At 39.3% G+C, this 15,102-nt stretch overlaps 3 protein-coding genes and 1 long non-coding RNA gene across 5 annotated transcripts in view; 3 read left to right on the top strand and 1 right to left on the bottom strand.

The window, feature by feature from the left end:
• LOC135345392 (uncharacterized) overlaps positions 1-8,589 on the top strand; it is a 41,029-nt gene extending 32,440 nt beyond the window's left edge. Inside the window, exons 2-4 of one of the 2 annotated variants that reach the window (XR_010397728.1) lie at positions 6,983-7,885; positions 8,034-8,303; positions 8,488-8,581. Coding sequence is in view for 1 of the 2 variants with exons in the window: in XM_064542821.1 (XP_064398891.1) it covers positions 7,049-7,885; positions 8,034-8,123 (927 nt within the window). In the remaining variant the exon portion in view is untranslated. Of the gene's footprint in view, positions 1-6,982; positions 7,886-8,033 lie in introns of both variants that reach the window. The other variant, XM_064542821.1, reaches the window with a different exon arrangement.
• On the top strand, positions 357-1,688 carry LOC135345393 (uncharacterized). Its single transcript, XM_064542822.1, has 3 exons — positions 357-424; positions 488-558; positions 615-1,688. The coding sequence occupies exons 1-3, from the start codon at positions 367-369 to the stop codon at positions 1,311-1,313; spliced, it is 828 nt and encodes a 275-aa protein (XP_064398892.1). The 5' UTR covers positions 357-366; the 3' UTR covers positions 1,314-1,688.
• Positions 8,590-8,913: 324 nt separating the features above from the next.
• LOC135345386 (uncharacterized) lies at positions 8,914-10,913 on the bottom strand. The gene is made up of 4 exons (XM_064542813.1): positions 10,538-10,913; positions 10,269-10,340; positions 10,012-10,204; positions 8,914-9,959 (listed from the first exon to the last, which is right to left on the bottom strand). The coding sequence occupies exons 1-4, from the start codon at positions 10,866-10,868 to the stop codon at positions 8,918-8,920; spliced, it is 1,638 nt and encodes a 545-aa protein (XP_064398883.1). The 5' UTR covers positions 10,869-10,913; the 3' UTR covers positions 8,914-8,917.
• Positions 10,914-12,273: 1,360 nt separating this feature from the next.
• On the top strand, positions 12,274-13,276 carry LOC135345398 (uncharacterized). The gene is made up of 2 exons (XR_010397732.1): positions 12,274-12,890; positions 12,942-13,276. It is a non-coding gene; the product is annotated as an uncharacterized LOC135345398 (long non-coding RNA).
• The last annotated feature ends 1,826 nt before the right edge of the window (positions 13,277-15,102 follow it).

Raw genomic sequence — 15,102 nt, 5'->3', positions numbered from 1 at the left:
CAACATTGCAAGCTAGAGCCAAATGGAAGCAGATGCTGTTAGCTCTGCAAGTTAATAATTCTACTATTGAAACTATCAATATAAGATGTCGTGAAGATCCTGATAACTGCTATCTTGAGGGTCTATCAGAGTGGCTAAAAGGTGGTGAGAGAAACTGGACAGACGTGTTTGAGGCTCTCTCACGTTCTAGTGTTGGGCACAATGATCTCGCAAAGGTGGTCGAAAGATGTCTTACTAAAGCTACCGGAAATACAGAGTACAGACTGAGTTCCTCTTCACTGCAGCTGGCTACTAATGGTTAGTGCTATACCTGCTCGGAATTACAATCATTATATTATACTCTATTAAGGGTCTGATAGCGGCACAATGGAAATGACCAGCATCAATACAGTGAAGCAGAAAAATTCCATTGATCCCACCAAAGGTAAATTAACTCTATATAGACACTTCTATATAATTATTCACAACATGAATGCACTGAATGCAGATCACACAAGCAAAGCTGACACCAATCATGGAGACATATCCAGCACTGGCGATCAGTCTCTAGTAACAACGGTAAGCCTTAACTAGCATTATATTTAATGTATTATTTATTCAACTTTTTTCATCAGCATTCAAGGCGATGCAAATGGTCGTGGCTCTTGACGATAATAATCTTACTGGTTGTCATTGTGGTACTAACAGTGGTGGTCTTAGCAGTCTTACTGCCTGTTCTCACACTAGAGCTATCTCATACTGATACGTCAACTCCGCCCACTACTGGTTCTGAAAATTCTTTAGTGTTTCCAACTACTACTGTTTCTGAACCTCCATGGACAACATCAACTCTGCCCACTAATGTTTCTGAATCTCCATGGACAATAACGTCAACTCCGCCCACTCAGCCCACTACTGGTTTTGAAGAGCCTACATTTTCTACAACAGACATGAATACTGTTCTTCCTGCATCACCCCTAAACATCAATGTAAACAGCATATGTCAACTTCCTGAAATGTCTGCAATCTTTGTTAACTCATTTATCAAGAGTACACATGACTCGATAAGTCTCACTGTAATTGAAAAGAACCAGCTTTCTCGAGGATTTCTCATTGACTTCACAGTCAACGATTGTCAAGAACTGGATGTTGACCATGTTGCTGTGAATAAACCGATCTCTTTCAGCGTAACTAGACCAATACAACACGTTGACGAAGGCTATTATTTGAATGGGTCCAGTCTAACATATTCAATTACCCCATCTCAAGCTATTGTGTCCAGCTCATGTGATTGCCCAGTTATTCTAGCGATATATGATGACCTGGAAGTATAATTATACCGAGTTTCTGAATCAGAAGACTGGCATACAAACTGGTTTTTTGTTTAAATTTTGTTTAAACCGAAGTCGGTTGTCTGCGATGATAGTGCTCAATAAAAACTCCTATTTATACGCTGGTCTGGTGATCTGTACTACTATGGTACCTACTACCATCAATCTACGCATCTCTGGAATTTCTCATCAATATAATATCCATGAGATTGCAGAGAAATCTATAAGTACGTGCACGGTTATATTATATGACGACAACATCAGGCAATGTACTGTTTCACTATCTAGTATTTCTATGACTGAGGAAAACGATGAATTGTGTGTTGTTGCTATAGTACCTCCCACTCCAAGTAGCAATAGAAAACAGTGCACTCCAAATTTCTTTGTTTTGGTATTTGCAATCATAATTATTATTGCATATACATAGTATAACTTCCATTTCATGATAAACATTTTTTAGTAGTTTCTCCAGTACAATGTTGTATGCATGTATAATTATATGAAGCGATTTTTATGCATGCATATACAATGTGAGTCAATGACTTTCCACAAGGAAGTGTGCTATACCTATATCCACATAGCCGCATGTAAGCCTCAAGGCATGACTATATATACCTTTGTAGGCTTCAGAACACTCCCTTTATGTGGAGCAAGCAGCAAAACAAATGGCAAGTTGGCAACGCTGTTCTTATAATAATCCCCCTAAAGTCTGCAGTATACACAACTATTATTGGGCTTGTGTGTGTGGAATTTCAACAAAACTTCATTAATAAACATTCCATTACTTTAGTTTGTACCCTTAGAGTGTTTACACCCTGGCCATGTGCTGAGTAGCAGCTATATAAGTATATCTATTGACAATTTTTGCCCTTTTACATTAGGGCTCTGTGTACACTGGGTAAACACATGCATTATGTATTCACATGATGCCGAAAATCGTGAACAATTATAGCTATAGACAGTCTAATAAAAACTGTCATGGACTCCAAGTTCTCAGCTTTAGATGATCTTAGTGCAGTCTATGAAAAACTAGAGCCAAATGGAAGCAGATGTTGTTAGCTCTGCAAGTTACTGAGCAATAGCGGTAATATAATGGAAATGACCAGCATCAATTCAGTGAAGTGAAGAAATTTCATTGATCCCACCAAAGGTATCTTAACTCGAGGCACTTTTATATTGCAGATCACACAAGCCAATTAAGCTGACAACACATCCAATCATAGAGCACTGGCAATTAGTCTCTAATGACAACGATAAGCCTAAACTAGCAATGCATTGAATGTATCATGTATTCAACTTTTTCACCAGCATTCAAGGCGTTGCAAATAGTCGTACCAGATGTTACAGTAGCAGTGCTTAAAATACTGAATGCCTTTTGGCAATGTAATTGCATAATTGCATATAAGCCGCAAAGCATGACTGCCTTAGCAGGCTTCAGAACATTCCCTGCAGAGAAAAAAAATAAAAAAAGAGTAATTATGGTAGCACTGCCCTTATAATAGACTGAATAATAAAAATCTGGGCTTGTGTGTGTGGATTCTTGGTCAAAATTTAAACTTCATCCATGCACATTTCATCTATATATTATATATATCATGTATTCTACAAGAATCTTTTGTACCAGGGAAATGTGTAGTATACCCATGCAGGCTATAGGGAATAATACCTAGCAACAAAGCAGAAGGTACATGGTGCACCCTTTATTGTACCAGAAGTTTAGAGGTCAATATCATACTATACCATCCTTTTGTTACTTGTCATGTCCTATACTATTCACTCGTCACCATAACGCAAATTCAAATATATCAAACGAAGTTCGTACCACTCGAGCAGTTGATAGATCGTATAATATGATCACAGTTCCATCATAACCCACTCCACGCCCACACACTACCTGCCCCCACACCCTCCTAAACCTCACTGCTAATAGCAAACAGACACAAATCTCGACTGGTCAAGAAGACGAACCGAAAAAGCAGAAGCATCAAATACAAAGAAATTCCGAAACTCTCTCTGCATGTTGATAAGGTAAAATGAAAAGGGATATTGGATATTAAGTAGTAATAGGCCTACTGTATAGATAAGATGAGACATATGCTTTGAGAGTTAACAGTCACTAGATAACTTGATTTAATACTAATTCATGTCATAAATTCTTTGTTACCAATTGAAGAATACAACTACATTCATGAATCAATTCAACATAAGCAATATACAATACATAATAATGTTAACTAGTGTACAAAATAACGGTCTTTGGTCTTCGTTTGATAACACAAACAACAACAATAGATGGAACTCACAATGCAAATAATGCAAACAACAATAATTATAGGAAGACTAGAATAGATCACACTTTTTGTGGCTGAAACGACAGCAGTGTAAAAGTTTACACTTGATCCTTTTATTCCTAATGATGTAATACTAGGTGGTACAGAACCAACAATACAAGTTTCCTTGGACATGGAATTAGTATTTGGAGAAAATTCGCAGCTTAAAAAAGCAACAATAGAGTCTATAGAGCAACCAGCGTTCCTGTTTGAAATGTCGTATCGAAAAAAATTTCCAACAAAGTGTAAAGAGAAAGTAGTAGCTTCAGTTGGAATATCTGTATACACACCAATATAGTAGTACGATGGGGTGTCGAATGATATATTCATCGTTTGTGAATCTTCATTAACAATACATTCTTTGTGATAAAAATTATTTTCCAATTCTGAAGAATTGGAAACAAAGTTTATATAGTTGCTAAAATCGTCATAAACAAGGAGAAATGCAACACAGTGATTGGTCGCATAGGTTGGGATGACGTCAGTGGTTATATCTACTGTCAATGTAGTATTACTTGCCAGATACAACTCAGTAACAGCCTTGCTCTTATCAGTTGAGGAGCCAAAGTTTCCAATCATTGTCTCATTGATATCAACATCTATGAACGAAGCTGAAGAAGAGCAATTCCTCAATGTATAGAAGCTAATGGGGACAAAGTCTGTTCCGTTGGTTGGTTCTGAGAATCTAACACTATCAAAAGTTGATGGATTGTCAAGTATTCCAATCAGTGGCACAGATTGCCGGTGAATTTGTGCCACATTGGTAGTACCAACGAGCAAATACCGATTGTTGTAATGCAGTACTAAACCAAAAGTGCTCATTACACCCAATAAGGTTACCCCAAACAAAAAGATGAGACATAGAGTGGTCCTTTTGTTTTCCTTCTTTTCAATCTTTTGTTGGTTTTTTGCTCTGAGGTCCGCTCCTACTTCAGTGTCATCAGGAGGGTGCTCTAGTGGATCAGGTAGTGTCCCTCCATCTCCATCGTCCATGATAGGTACTTCTATATAGACGAACACACAATTTCAGCACTGTATACTAATGTAATATAGCTCCCCAAAGCCTATATAAATATTTATACTGTGAAAACCACAATCAAAATGGCATTGTTGTAGCAGGCTTAATGGGTCATATCCTGCACAAAGTAAAATATAAACTGGGGCTAAATGAGTGATCACATGACTGTACATAATGTAGTAGCTTGTGCACACACTTTTTAGTAGCTATGCATTAAGTAGATACATAGTCTACACACAAGTCCTAGTCTATGCAATCAAATTACCTTCTTTAAACTCGGTTTCAATAATTTCATACTCCTCTTGGAGCGATTTCAAAAGGTCGCAATACAGCAATTTGTTTTCACCGAGAATGAACAGGAATTTTTCATATAATTCTGGATAAGACTTGACTTTGCTTTCAATGTTGTCCACTAGTAATATCGCTTTATCTCTTTTGGTTCGGTCTAGCTCATTGATTATAGCTTTTGTATCCTCAAATATGAAGCGATGCTAGAATAATGTGACAGCCATCTGCTTTGGGTCTTGAGCAATTTCAGAGACCAGCTTTTCATGACAGCTCACAAGAGCTTCATAACCTATGTTCAATTCGGCCATGGTATAATTATTAAATCAACTAGCTATAGCTTGCACCTAAACCAAGCAAACAATAACTTTGTTACGCAGTAGCATTATGAATCTCATTATTTTTATGTGGAACAGGGTCGATACAATAGAAAACTAGAATTGTGTGTCTGGTTTGTCTCTGTTAGCTGACTCTGGGATCCTATTCCAGGAGCCATACTTCTCTGCATGAGACTCCAGGCTTCTTTGCTGTGACCCTAGTCCACAGTGCATATATATATGTGCCACTAAAACCCTGTTCTCAAATGTTTTAGCATGCCTCCAGTCTGGTTTAGCTCCTGAGTTGCTGTGCTAGACAGTTAAGCCATACATGATATTTCATTACTACATTGCTGTATTATATCACTCTTCTGGTTTCTTATAGTCATGTCACGTCACCAGCCGAGGGTTTGCACTTTAGTGCTCTAGGTATACACATGCATGCACTCTAAGGCATGTGGTTTCAGGAGAGTGGTATGAAGAGTGTATTCATGCACTAGCTCCAGGCTGCTGCTCAATTAACAAGCATAATACTTAAAGTACGTTAATATTAGGCTTCGAAACTATGCACAGACATGTATGCACTCCAGTATCGTGTTACTTTATGAGCCACTCCCGGCTCCATGTAATCTGAGAACAGTGAGAAGCAAAAGCATCAAAGAGAAAGAACTTTCAAAACTGTATATCTGCATGCCATCAGTGATCTGGTAATTCAGCTAATGCACATGCAGATGTGCATGTGTGTGTGTATACACATGTATACTATAATTTATGTATGTATAATAACTTCCTGCTAAAAATGCTGTGACAGTAGGCCTTGTAGGACTAATGCATGGTTTAGACATTATACTTGTCAGGTTTTTAAAATTGCATAATTATAATTATGGACTACACAACACAGTATGTACGGAATCACAGTCTTTATCTTAATGTTATAGTTCCATATGGTAAGGATACCACATTTCCTCCCCTGTTAAATGTTAGTGTACCCACGGTAATCTTAAATCATATTCATGATGAATGCATGATCTATACCGGCATGGAGGAGTCTACAAATGTTTGTGTTGGAGCATTTCTTTGTGTAGTGTAATTGCTTGTACCAACTGTAAAGTATTGTCATGCACACACTGTGTTTCTCTTATATATACAGACTTGGCTTTGACAAGCATCAGGCTCGGAGTGAACTTTAACCCTATACTTCAACTGACGTCAGATATGTGGATCTATAGTGTATATACAGAAGTTTCAAGAATCGAACAATCTGATTGGACGTTGTCAGCTAAGAATATTGTGTAGTGATACTGCTGATAGGCTGAGAAATGTCTTTATTGAATTATGTGTTCCAGGAGCCTTTCGTGTATGTGCAGTGCATGTGTGGCATGCAGCAGTGAGTAAGCTCTCACACTCAATCCAGCCACTCAATCTCATGAGCTGCATGACAGTGACCTTACAACTCCCTGATGAATACTATATGAGCTCTTTTTGCATGGGGGATGCACTTAAGAATTTGTGCATGTATATATAGCATTAGACTAGCTGCAAAACCGCTTAAAACTTCTACATTCAGACAAAACTGCATAAGGTACGTATTGAGACAACAAACAACAGAGGAATCTTCCAACCATGCAGTGAGTGCATCTATATAAATTGTGAGATCGCCTCTATATTTACTATAACATGCCTCTACATTCTTTCAAAATGCATTCTGTCGCTATCATTTAGCGGACTACAAAGGTCAAGCAGGTGGAGAGTTAACACAATGCAGTAACTAGATTTCATTAGCTTTCAATGCGGCTGTGGAAGTGTACCATCTTGGGTCATGTCACTGGCAGAGATAAGTGTTTAAGCTCCAAACCACCTCAAATTAAAAGATTCACTCGTGACACTCCTTGTAGTGAAAACAGAATATCAGCCACAGAAATCTCTTATAGTATGTTCATGGAGGCCCTACGTGATGAAACACGACGCATTCATTCGAAGTTTTGTAGCTTACTCACTAACACGATTACGAATCTGGAAAACCGTTGTGACATTTCCAAAGTATTGCAGTACGTCAAGGCGCTTTTAATACCACGAGAATCGTATTACAGCCCAATTTATCATAGAACTTCTGAAGAGATTCTATTCCGTGATGTTACCAGCTTTAGCGAATTATCTGACTTCATACAGAATAATTTTTGCTCTTGGTTCAATTATTCACTCATTTCCGCAATACGAAAAGAATTTCTTTTTCCATGTAAGGATGATGATCAAGCATTACTGAGTTATGAGCGTTTGTTTCAGCAATTTGTTAATCGACGATGTTTTCTATTTGTTAAGGACTTTGGCCCTGAACCGTCTCATATTGAATCAATGGAGATAACATGTAAGATCGATGTTGACTTTGATGCAATCACCTACGATCAAATTCAACAATTGAAGTTAGTTTTCATGAAATGCTGGGAACAACTACTACCACACCAAGTTCTGAATTTGAAGCATGTTCGAGAAGGCTGTACAGAGCTGGTGTTTCGAGTTCCAGCATATTTAAGTAATGTCTACAGCCAATTGAGTCCTGAACAGATGCAGTACCTGAAAGAAAAGGCATTCATTGAGGTCAAAATTGGTCAACAAGTATTACTTAAGGTGATAACTATATTAGGATTTTATACATTGTAGACTCATTTACAGTAGTTTGTACTAAAGTGGTACCTATTAATTGCTTTCCTGTGCAGCTATATAGATGTACTTCTATGGCCATGTATATTCGTAGTCTAACTCGTACACTTTACAGGCAGAAGGTAATTCAACAAAGAAGCTGCTCAAAGCGTTTGGCCAAGATGGTGGTGACCCAACTTCTGCCTCAGCCTTACTGGGGGCTTGATCCGACAGTTGATGTGAGTTCAATCGAGGATAGTGATGGAATGAACCTTGACAATGCTTGTCGCTGGGATAGACTCGGCGAGACGACAGAGGAGATTCTGTATCCAAGAGTTAGAGCTGTGCCGGCTCGTGCACACGTTCCCTCTCAACTCCGGGTCACAGACAGCAAGTCAAGCTCTGAGTGAGCCATAATTATACTGGCCATCAGCAGATCACTTTATTAAACACCTATAGCTATAGGCTCTATATAGTTGACTACAATTTTCACCTTCATACAGTGTATCTTGTCGCCATATATACATGTATCAATCTTGTACTGCATGCATGGTATTGATAATATATGCCCATGCAATACTCTCCCTCAGGCTCTGCAGGCTCAGTGACTCTTGGTCTCCAGTGTTGGGGGGCACAGAGGAATTATCAGAACTGCTCAAATCCAGCCCAGGAATTGATTCCAGATCAAGGAAGAAAAGGTATGTGTGTACATACACCAGTCAGTACACATCCACCTGAATATATAGAACAGCTAGTCTCCTATAAGTATATTATCTCTCTGCTGTAGATTGACTACCCGTTCAATGGGGGCTTTCATTAGTCCAGTGGACTCACCTCCAACCCCAACATGCATGAAGGAGAAATTAATTTTCGTTTAACTTAGTGACAGTACAGCCGTATATATATAGTAGCTATATTAGCTGCAACTAATACTTAATTCACTATAGATGCAAATGTATATTTTTCTCAACATGAACCAATTTAAGAACCAATTAACATAGGGTGCATGATAATGGACAGTTAGTGCAAAAGCCTAAACTTTGGATAGCAGTAAACAAAAAACACAATACAAATAACAATCGTAAGGAATATTAGAGGAAGATAAAAATAAAAATTAATGCTGGTGTCTGAGTTAACAGCGGCGTAAAAGTCTACAGCTGTTACTTTTATTCCAAGTAATGTAGTACTAGGTGGTACAGAACCAACAATACAGGTTTGCTGGTTGGTATTCGGATATAATTTTATTTCACAACTTAAATCGTCACGAGAGTCTATAGAGCAACCAGCATTCTCGTTTGAAATGTTGTATTGAAGATATGTTCCGAGAAAGTGTAAAGAGAAAGTAGTAGCTTCAATCGGAATGTCTGTGTACACACCGATATAGTAGTATGATGGTTTGTCGAATGTCATGATCATAGCTTGTGATTTGTTGTTCTCAATACATCCTTTGTAATAGAAATTTTCGACTAAAGAAGAGCTTGAAATGAAGTTTAAGAAATTGTTAAAATCATCAAAAACGAGGAGAAATGCATTACAATGACCGACTGAATAGTTTGAGAGGACTTCAGTGGTGATATCTACAGTAAGTGTAGTATTACTTGCCAGATACAACTTAGTAACAGCCTTGCTCTTTTCAGTCAGAGAGTCAAAGCTTGCAGTCACAATCTCATTGATATCAACATCTATGAACGAAGCTGAAGAAGAGCAATTCCTCAATGTATAGAAGCTAATGGGGACAAAGTCTGTTCCGTTGGTTGGTTCTGAGAATCTAAGACTATCAAAAGTTGATGGATTGTCGAGTATTCCAATTAGTGGTACAGATTGCCGGTGAATTTGTGCCACAATTGTAGTATTAATGAGTGAATAGCCATCGTACAATAGTGAACCTAAAAAGCCCAGTACAAACAAGAACAAGAATCCAACAAATAAGCTTAAGAAACAATTGTAACATTTGTTTTTATGGGTTAGCTTTTCTTTTGGCTTTGTAATTTCACGCTTTTGTTGAGGTTTTGTTTGGCTTCTTATTTTCACGTTTACTTGGATGTTGAACTCCCTGTTAATGCTGGAGATTAATTAGATACTGGATTATCATCAGTTACACTGAATTACCATACCTATGCAGATGAGGGTCTGAATAACTTGCATCGGTATTATGGTCAGGTCCTCCCTCATCTATATCATTACCAGGGTCATCAATAGCAGATATACTGTACATCATACAAGTAGGGGCTCCTTGCCGACTTGTTGCAGCTGCTCTGATTAGTTTATCTCCATCATCATCGTCCCTGGAGGGTAACTCAGGAAGGCCTACAAGAAATAATGCTGAGTTCTGTATTTATGACTTTTATCATAATAATAATAGCGAAAATACCTGTACCAGTTCCCTCAGCCATGACAAATCCAGGTAATGGTTGTAGCAGGCTCAATGGATAGCTTTCGTATCCTGCATAAATGTGTGATATACACTGGGGCTAAAGTTGATTAGTGATTGCATGTATAATTATAAAGTTTTTATATAGCATCCATAAAATCTAATCTAGTGAGCTCATGCAGTAGTAGCTATACACACTGTAGTCTATAGCTATATGAAGTAGATGCATAGTATACATGCCGGCATGTGATGGTAGGCATTCAAATCACCGTATTTAGACTCAGCTTCAATCTTTTCATACTCCTCCCGGAGCGACTTCACAAGGTCGCAATACAGCAATTCATTTTTACCGAGAATTAGCAGAAATTTTTCGTAGAACTCTGGATAACACTTGACTTTGCTTTCAATGTCATCCACTAGCAATATAGCTTTATCTCTTCTGGTTCTGTCAAGCTCATTGATTTTAGCTTTCGTATCTTCAAATATAAAGCGATGCTGGAATAATGAGACAGCCATCTGCTTTGGGTCTTGAGCAATTTCAGAGACCAGCTTTTCATGACAGCTCACAAGAGCTTCATAACCTAATTTCAATTGGGCCATAAATTGTGGTATTAGATCAACTTAGACAAACAAACATTTAACTTTTGGGGGTGGGGCTCGTGCTGCAGTAGAGAAGGGGGGGGGGGCCAGAGACCTTAGAAAGTGGGCGTGCCAAATAATGAAGAGTGTGTCGCGCTAGCCTCGAATCCAGGCCGTAATCAGCCTGGATTCGAGGCTACGCGCGCGGACTGCAGCGCCGGTGGCCTGTAATTTTTTTTTTTTATAAAGTTATATAAGCAACTAGCTATCAATGCATATATACAGTCATGTAAATAATTATTGTTATTGAGAGTTGCTGCTAGTTCAGCTTCACTTCAGTTCAGTGGCACTCTGCCCTCTTGGCATGCCAGGTCCATTGTGTCGATGGATGTTATTGGATTGTGAATGCTTGATCTTGCACCTCTTAGGCACATTGTAGCTGAGCGTAGTAGAGAATAGCTCAGTTTGCATCTGATCCAATGGACTATCTTGCTGTATGTCTTGTTTTGTTTCTGAGCTGTCATTGAGGCTATTCTTTTGTAGACTACATTTGCAATTGGGCCCATTCCTCCTGACGTTGAGAAGACAAGGGGGGAGAAGGATCCATGCTCCACTTCTCTTATACGTTCATTGTAAGCTCTTTTCTTCTCTAGTTCGTTCTTCTTGTAGCATTGACTGAGGGAGGTTTGTCGATGACTCTGCGCGAAGGGGCTGAACACCCTTATGTCAAAAAATGCGCGGTTCCGATCTCTTCCCCAGAAATTATCTGCTGCAATATCTAGGCGGGCTCCTTCCTCTCTGTTTGCCGTTCTAAGTCTGAGTTGTTCTCCTGAGAGAGGTTGGAGTGGTGGTTCAGTTCCAACGTTGTGGCAAACCTCAGTGAGGAAACCCGCTGTAATGTCCCTCAGTTCGTTGTGGCGGATTGAAGGGAATCCTACGACTGCATATTAGTGAGTGCTCGACTGTGAATTGGTGACCACAGATGCAGTGTGATGGTAGATTTGAAGATTGCCAGCCATAACGTAGACAGAGGGCATCTCGAAATGCACCTTTGTGGAGGGCAAACCCATGTTCATCAATGGGTAGGGTGGTGAGCCAACTTGATGCTCCCTTCTCCGTTGAAACTTGCATTGCCCTCTTCATGTTGTTCGATAGCTTGCTTTCCAGCTCTGCCGCTGCTTGTGAGTCTGATTGTTTGCGTATTTTTACTGCTTTTTTCTTGGCATTGAGTTGTTCATAAGGAGGCCAAAGCCTCCTTATGGTATGTGTGAGATTGGACCAGGATTAGAGAGACGAGAGGAGCTGTGATGCTTTGTGGCCTGTAATCGAAGCTAACTCCCACCGCTTGCATGATGGTTGTGTGGCTTGTGTTGTGTCTTTAATTAGGGATCTGTTTATACTGGGTCAATTGCAACACATTTATTCACTAGCCTCGATCCCAGGCCGAGTTTTCGCTTTTATAACGGTTAGGCGAACAACTGGGCCTGGTACTAGTTGTCTGCGCATGCGTCAGTCGTTCGTCAGATTCTGACGAATGGATATTCTCGTTCACTTTCGTGACATTTATATTCGTGTACTATCGTGTACTAGAAGTCAGTTCCCGTTTTATCATTATTGGAATCGATTGGAATGGCTCTTAGCTGAAGCTTCTCTCTTCTCTGAAGCTTATTCTGAAGACTGAACAACAAGGGAAGAGGTATAAAGCTTTGTCAAGCTTGTTAAGGTCAGATATTTTTGTGTGGGCCCTATGGCTATGCTATCAAGTTTTGTTCATGTTTGGCAAGATCTACCGGTATGTAGGTAGAGTATAGTTTCATCATTGATATGGTGGATCAAGTGAAGAGTGTGAGCTAGAGAACTTGGTGCTGCCATCATCAGCTCGTCGACAATGACACTAACCTGTTTAATACGAGAAATTTAATATGTATAGATCTACACGTATTTAAAATGTCTACTTCTCTGTACAGGAGCAATGGCTAATATCCAGCTATCCCAACAGTGCTCCTCTTGGCTATACTAACGGACGAGACTGGACAGTTTGAGGTAAGGGTTTAACCGTCTTTGGTTTCTTTTAATATTGTCCTATACTCACAGGACTGGAGTATGACCTGCTCATTCGAGTGTTGCTGGGTAGCTCAGAGACATCAAGAGAATCTACGTTTTCTCAAGTAAAATTTAACTGAGTTATGAGTTGGGGCCTAGAATCAGAGAAGTCCAGCAGCCTGCTAAATCTTTTTGAAACGTAATTTGAAGGCATTCAATCATCCTGAGTTGCCCTGGGTCACTGTAATTGTGCTGCAGCACAACTGGCAACTCCCCAGGCCTTTGTGAAGCAGCTCTCTATGTGCATCTTTTGTGTACTCACTCTGTGCATTTTCTGTGTACAAATTTCTATTATTGATTTATTAAATATTTTTGCCGACCACAAATATACAATGAAAATTTGACGCATGCGCAGACAACTAGTACCAGGCCCAGTTGTTCGCCTAACCGTTATAAAAGCGAAAACTCGGCCTGGGATCGAGGCTAATTTATTCACATGCAAAGGATCAGTTTGTAGCTATAGATATAAATAATCACCAATAATCTTAGTGCAGTCTATGAAGCAACATTTCAAGCTAGAGCCAAATGGAAGCAGATGTTGTTAGCTCTGCAAGTTAACAATGCTACTATTTGAAACTATCAATATAAGATGTCGTGAAGATCCTGATAACTGCTATCTTGAGGGTCTATCAGAGTGGTTAAGAGGTTGTGAGAGAAGCTGGACAGACGTGTTTGAGGCTCTCTCACGCTCTAGTGTTGGGCACAATGATCTCGCTAAGGTGGTCGAAAGACGTTTTACTAAAGCTACCGGAAATACAGAGTACAGACTGAGTTCATCTTCACTGGCGATTAATGGTTTGTCCATGGATGTATGTATTATATATACCTGCATGCAATTATATCTCAGGATCTGATAGCGGCATAATGGAAATGACCAACATCAGTGAGGTGGATCAGAGAAGTCAGCTTGATATCACTACAAGTAAGTTAACTATACAAAAAACATAAGTTAACTTTATTATTATCGTAGATCATGAAAACAAGCTGACATGCATGCACACCAGCATTGACAATCAATATCTGGTGACAATGGTAAGTTACTCTCATGTGCATGGCTGTGCATGCAGGACAGCCAATTGACTGAGCTATACATTTTCGTGTGAATGCAAAATTCACTTTCTTCATCAGCATTCAAGGCGTTGTAAATGGTCGTGGTTGTTAACGATAATAATCTTATTGGTTGTCATTGTGGTACTAACAGTGGTGGTCTTAGCAGTCTTACTGCCTGTTCTCAAACTAGAGCTATCTCATTCTGATACGTCAACTTCACCTCCACCCATCATATATAATTATATTGCCAACATCAACTCCGCCCACTACTTTTTCTGAATACCCATGGACAATTAATTCAGAGAGCACATTTCCTACAGCTACAATAGACGTCACCGTAGCAGGTGGCACAACTCTAATTAATCCTGCATCAGACCTACCCATCAATTTAAACAGCATATATCAACTGCCTAAAGTGTCAGCAATCTTCGTTGACTCATTTATCAAACATACCTTTGATTCCTTACTATATTCGGAGGGAGCTGGCTTCCTCGAAGGGCTTTCATTGACTTTACGGTCAACGATTGTCAAAAATTAGATGTTGACCATACATTAGTGAATAATTTGGATGTGACTGGACCATACAACACGTTGACGAAAGCTATTATTTGGATGGGTCCAGTCTAACATATTCAATTACCCCATCTCAAGCAAATGTGTCCAGCTCATGTGATTGCCCAGTTACTATAGCGATATATGATGACCTGGAAATATATACCGAGTTTCTGAATCAGAAAACTGGTATACAAACTGGTTTTATCTTTGACTTTTGCTTCAATCGAGACGAGCTGTCTACAAAAATAATTGTTGATAAAAACTCCTATTTATACGCTGGTCTGGTGATCTGTACCACTATTGTGCCTACTATACCATCAATCTACGCATCTCTGGAATTTCTCACCAATATAATATCCTTGCGATTGCGGAGAAATCATTGAGCAGGTGCACCGTTATCCATCACTACATCAACACCTGTACTATAAATTCGCTCTCTGATGTGTACCAGAAAAACGATGAACTGTGTGTTGTTGCTCTGGTATCTCCGAGACTATCTCCTCTTGCTCCTACTTGTACTCCCCCTAACAATTGTAAACAGTGCACT

Source organism: Halichondria panicea, chromosome 12 (genome assembly GCF_963675165.1).
Source record: "Halichondria panicea chromosome 12, odHalPani1.1, whole genome shotgun sequence".
Classification (NCBI taxonomy): Eukaryota; Metazoa; Porifera; class Demospongiae; order Suberitida; family Halichondriidae; genus Halichondria; species Halichondria panicea.
The sequence above is the reverse complement of the archived record's forward strand: the minus strand, read 5'-3'. Positions and strand labels throughout refer to the sequence as shown.

What these genes read in the sequence shown, in the direction of transcription:
- LOC135345386 (XM_064542813.1), bottom strand. Translation starts at nt 10,868, where the DNA reads ATGGCCCAATTGAAATTAGGTTATGAAGCTCTTGTGAGCTGTCATGAA. An exon ending in GGCTGAGGGAACTGGTACAG is followed by an intron (nt 10,205 to 10,268) that starts GTATTTTCGCTA and finishes TATTTCTTGTAG; the next exon opens with GCCTTCCTGAGTTACCCTCC. An exon ending in TCAGACCCTCATCTGCATAG is followed by an intron (nt 9,960 to 10,011) that starts GTATGGTAATTC and finishes ATTAATCTCCAG; the next exon opens with CATTAACAGGGAGTTCAACA.
- LOC135345393 (XM_064542822.1), top strand. Translation starts at nt 367, where the DNA reads ATGGAAATGACCAGCATCAATACAGTGAAGCAGAAAAATTCCATTGAT. An exon ending in TTCCATTGATCCCACCAAAG is followed by an intron (nt 425 to 487) that starts GTAAATTAACTC and finishes CACTGAATGCAG; the next exon opens with ATCACACAAGCAAAGCTGAC. An exon ending in ATCAGTCTCTAGTAACAACG is followed by an intron (nt 559 to 614) that starts GTAAGCCTTAAC and finishes TTTTTTCATCAG; the next exon opens with CATTCAAGGCGATGCAAATG.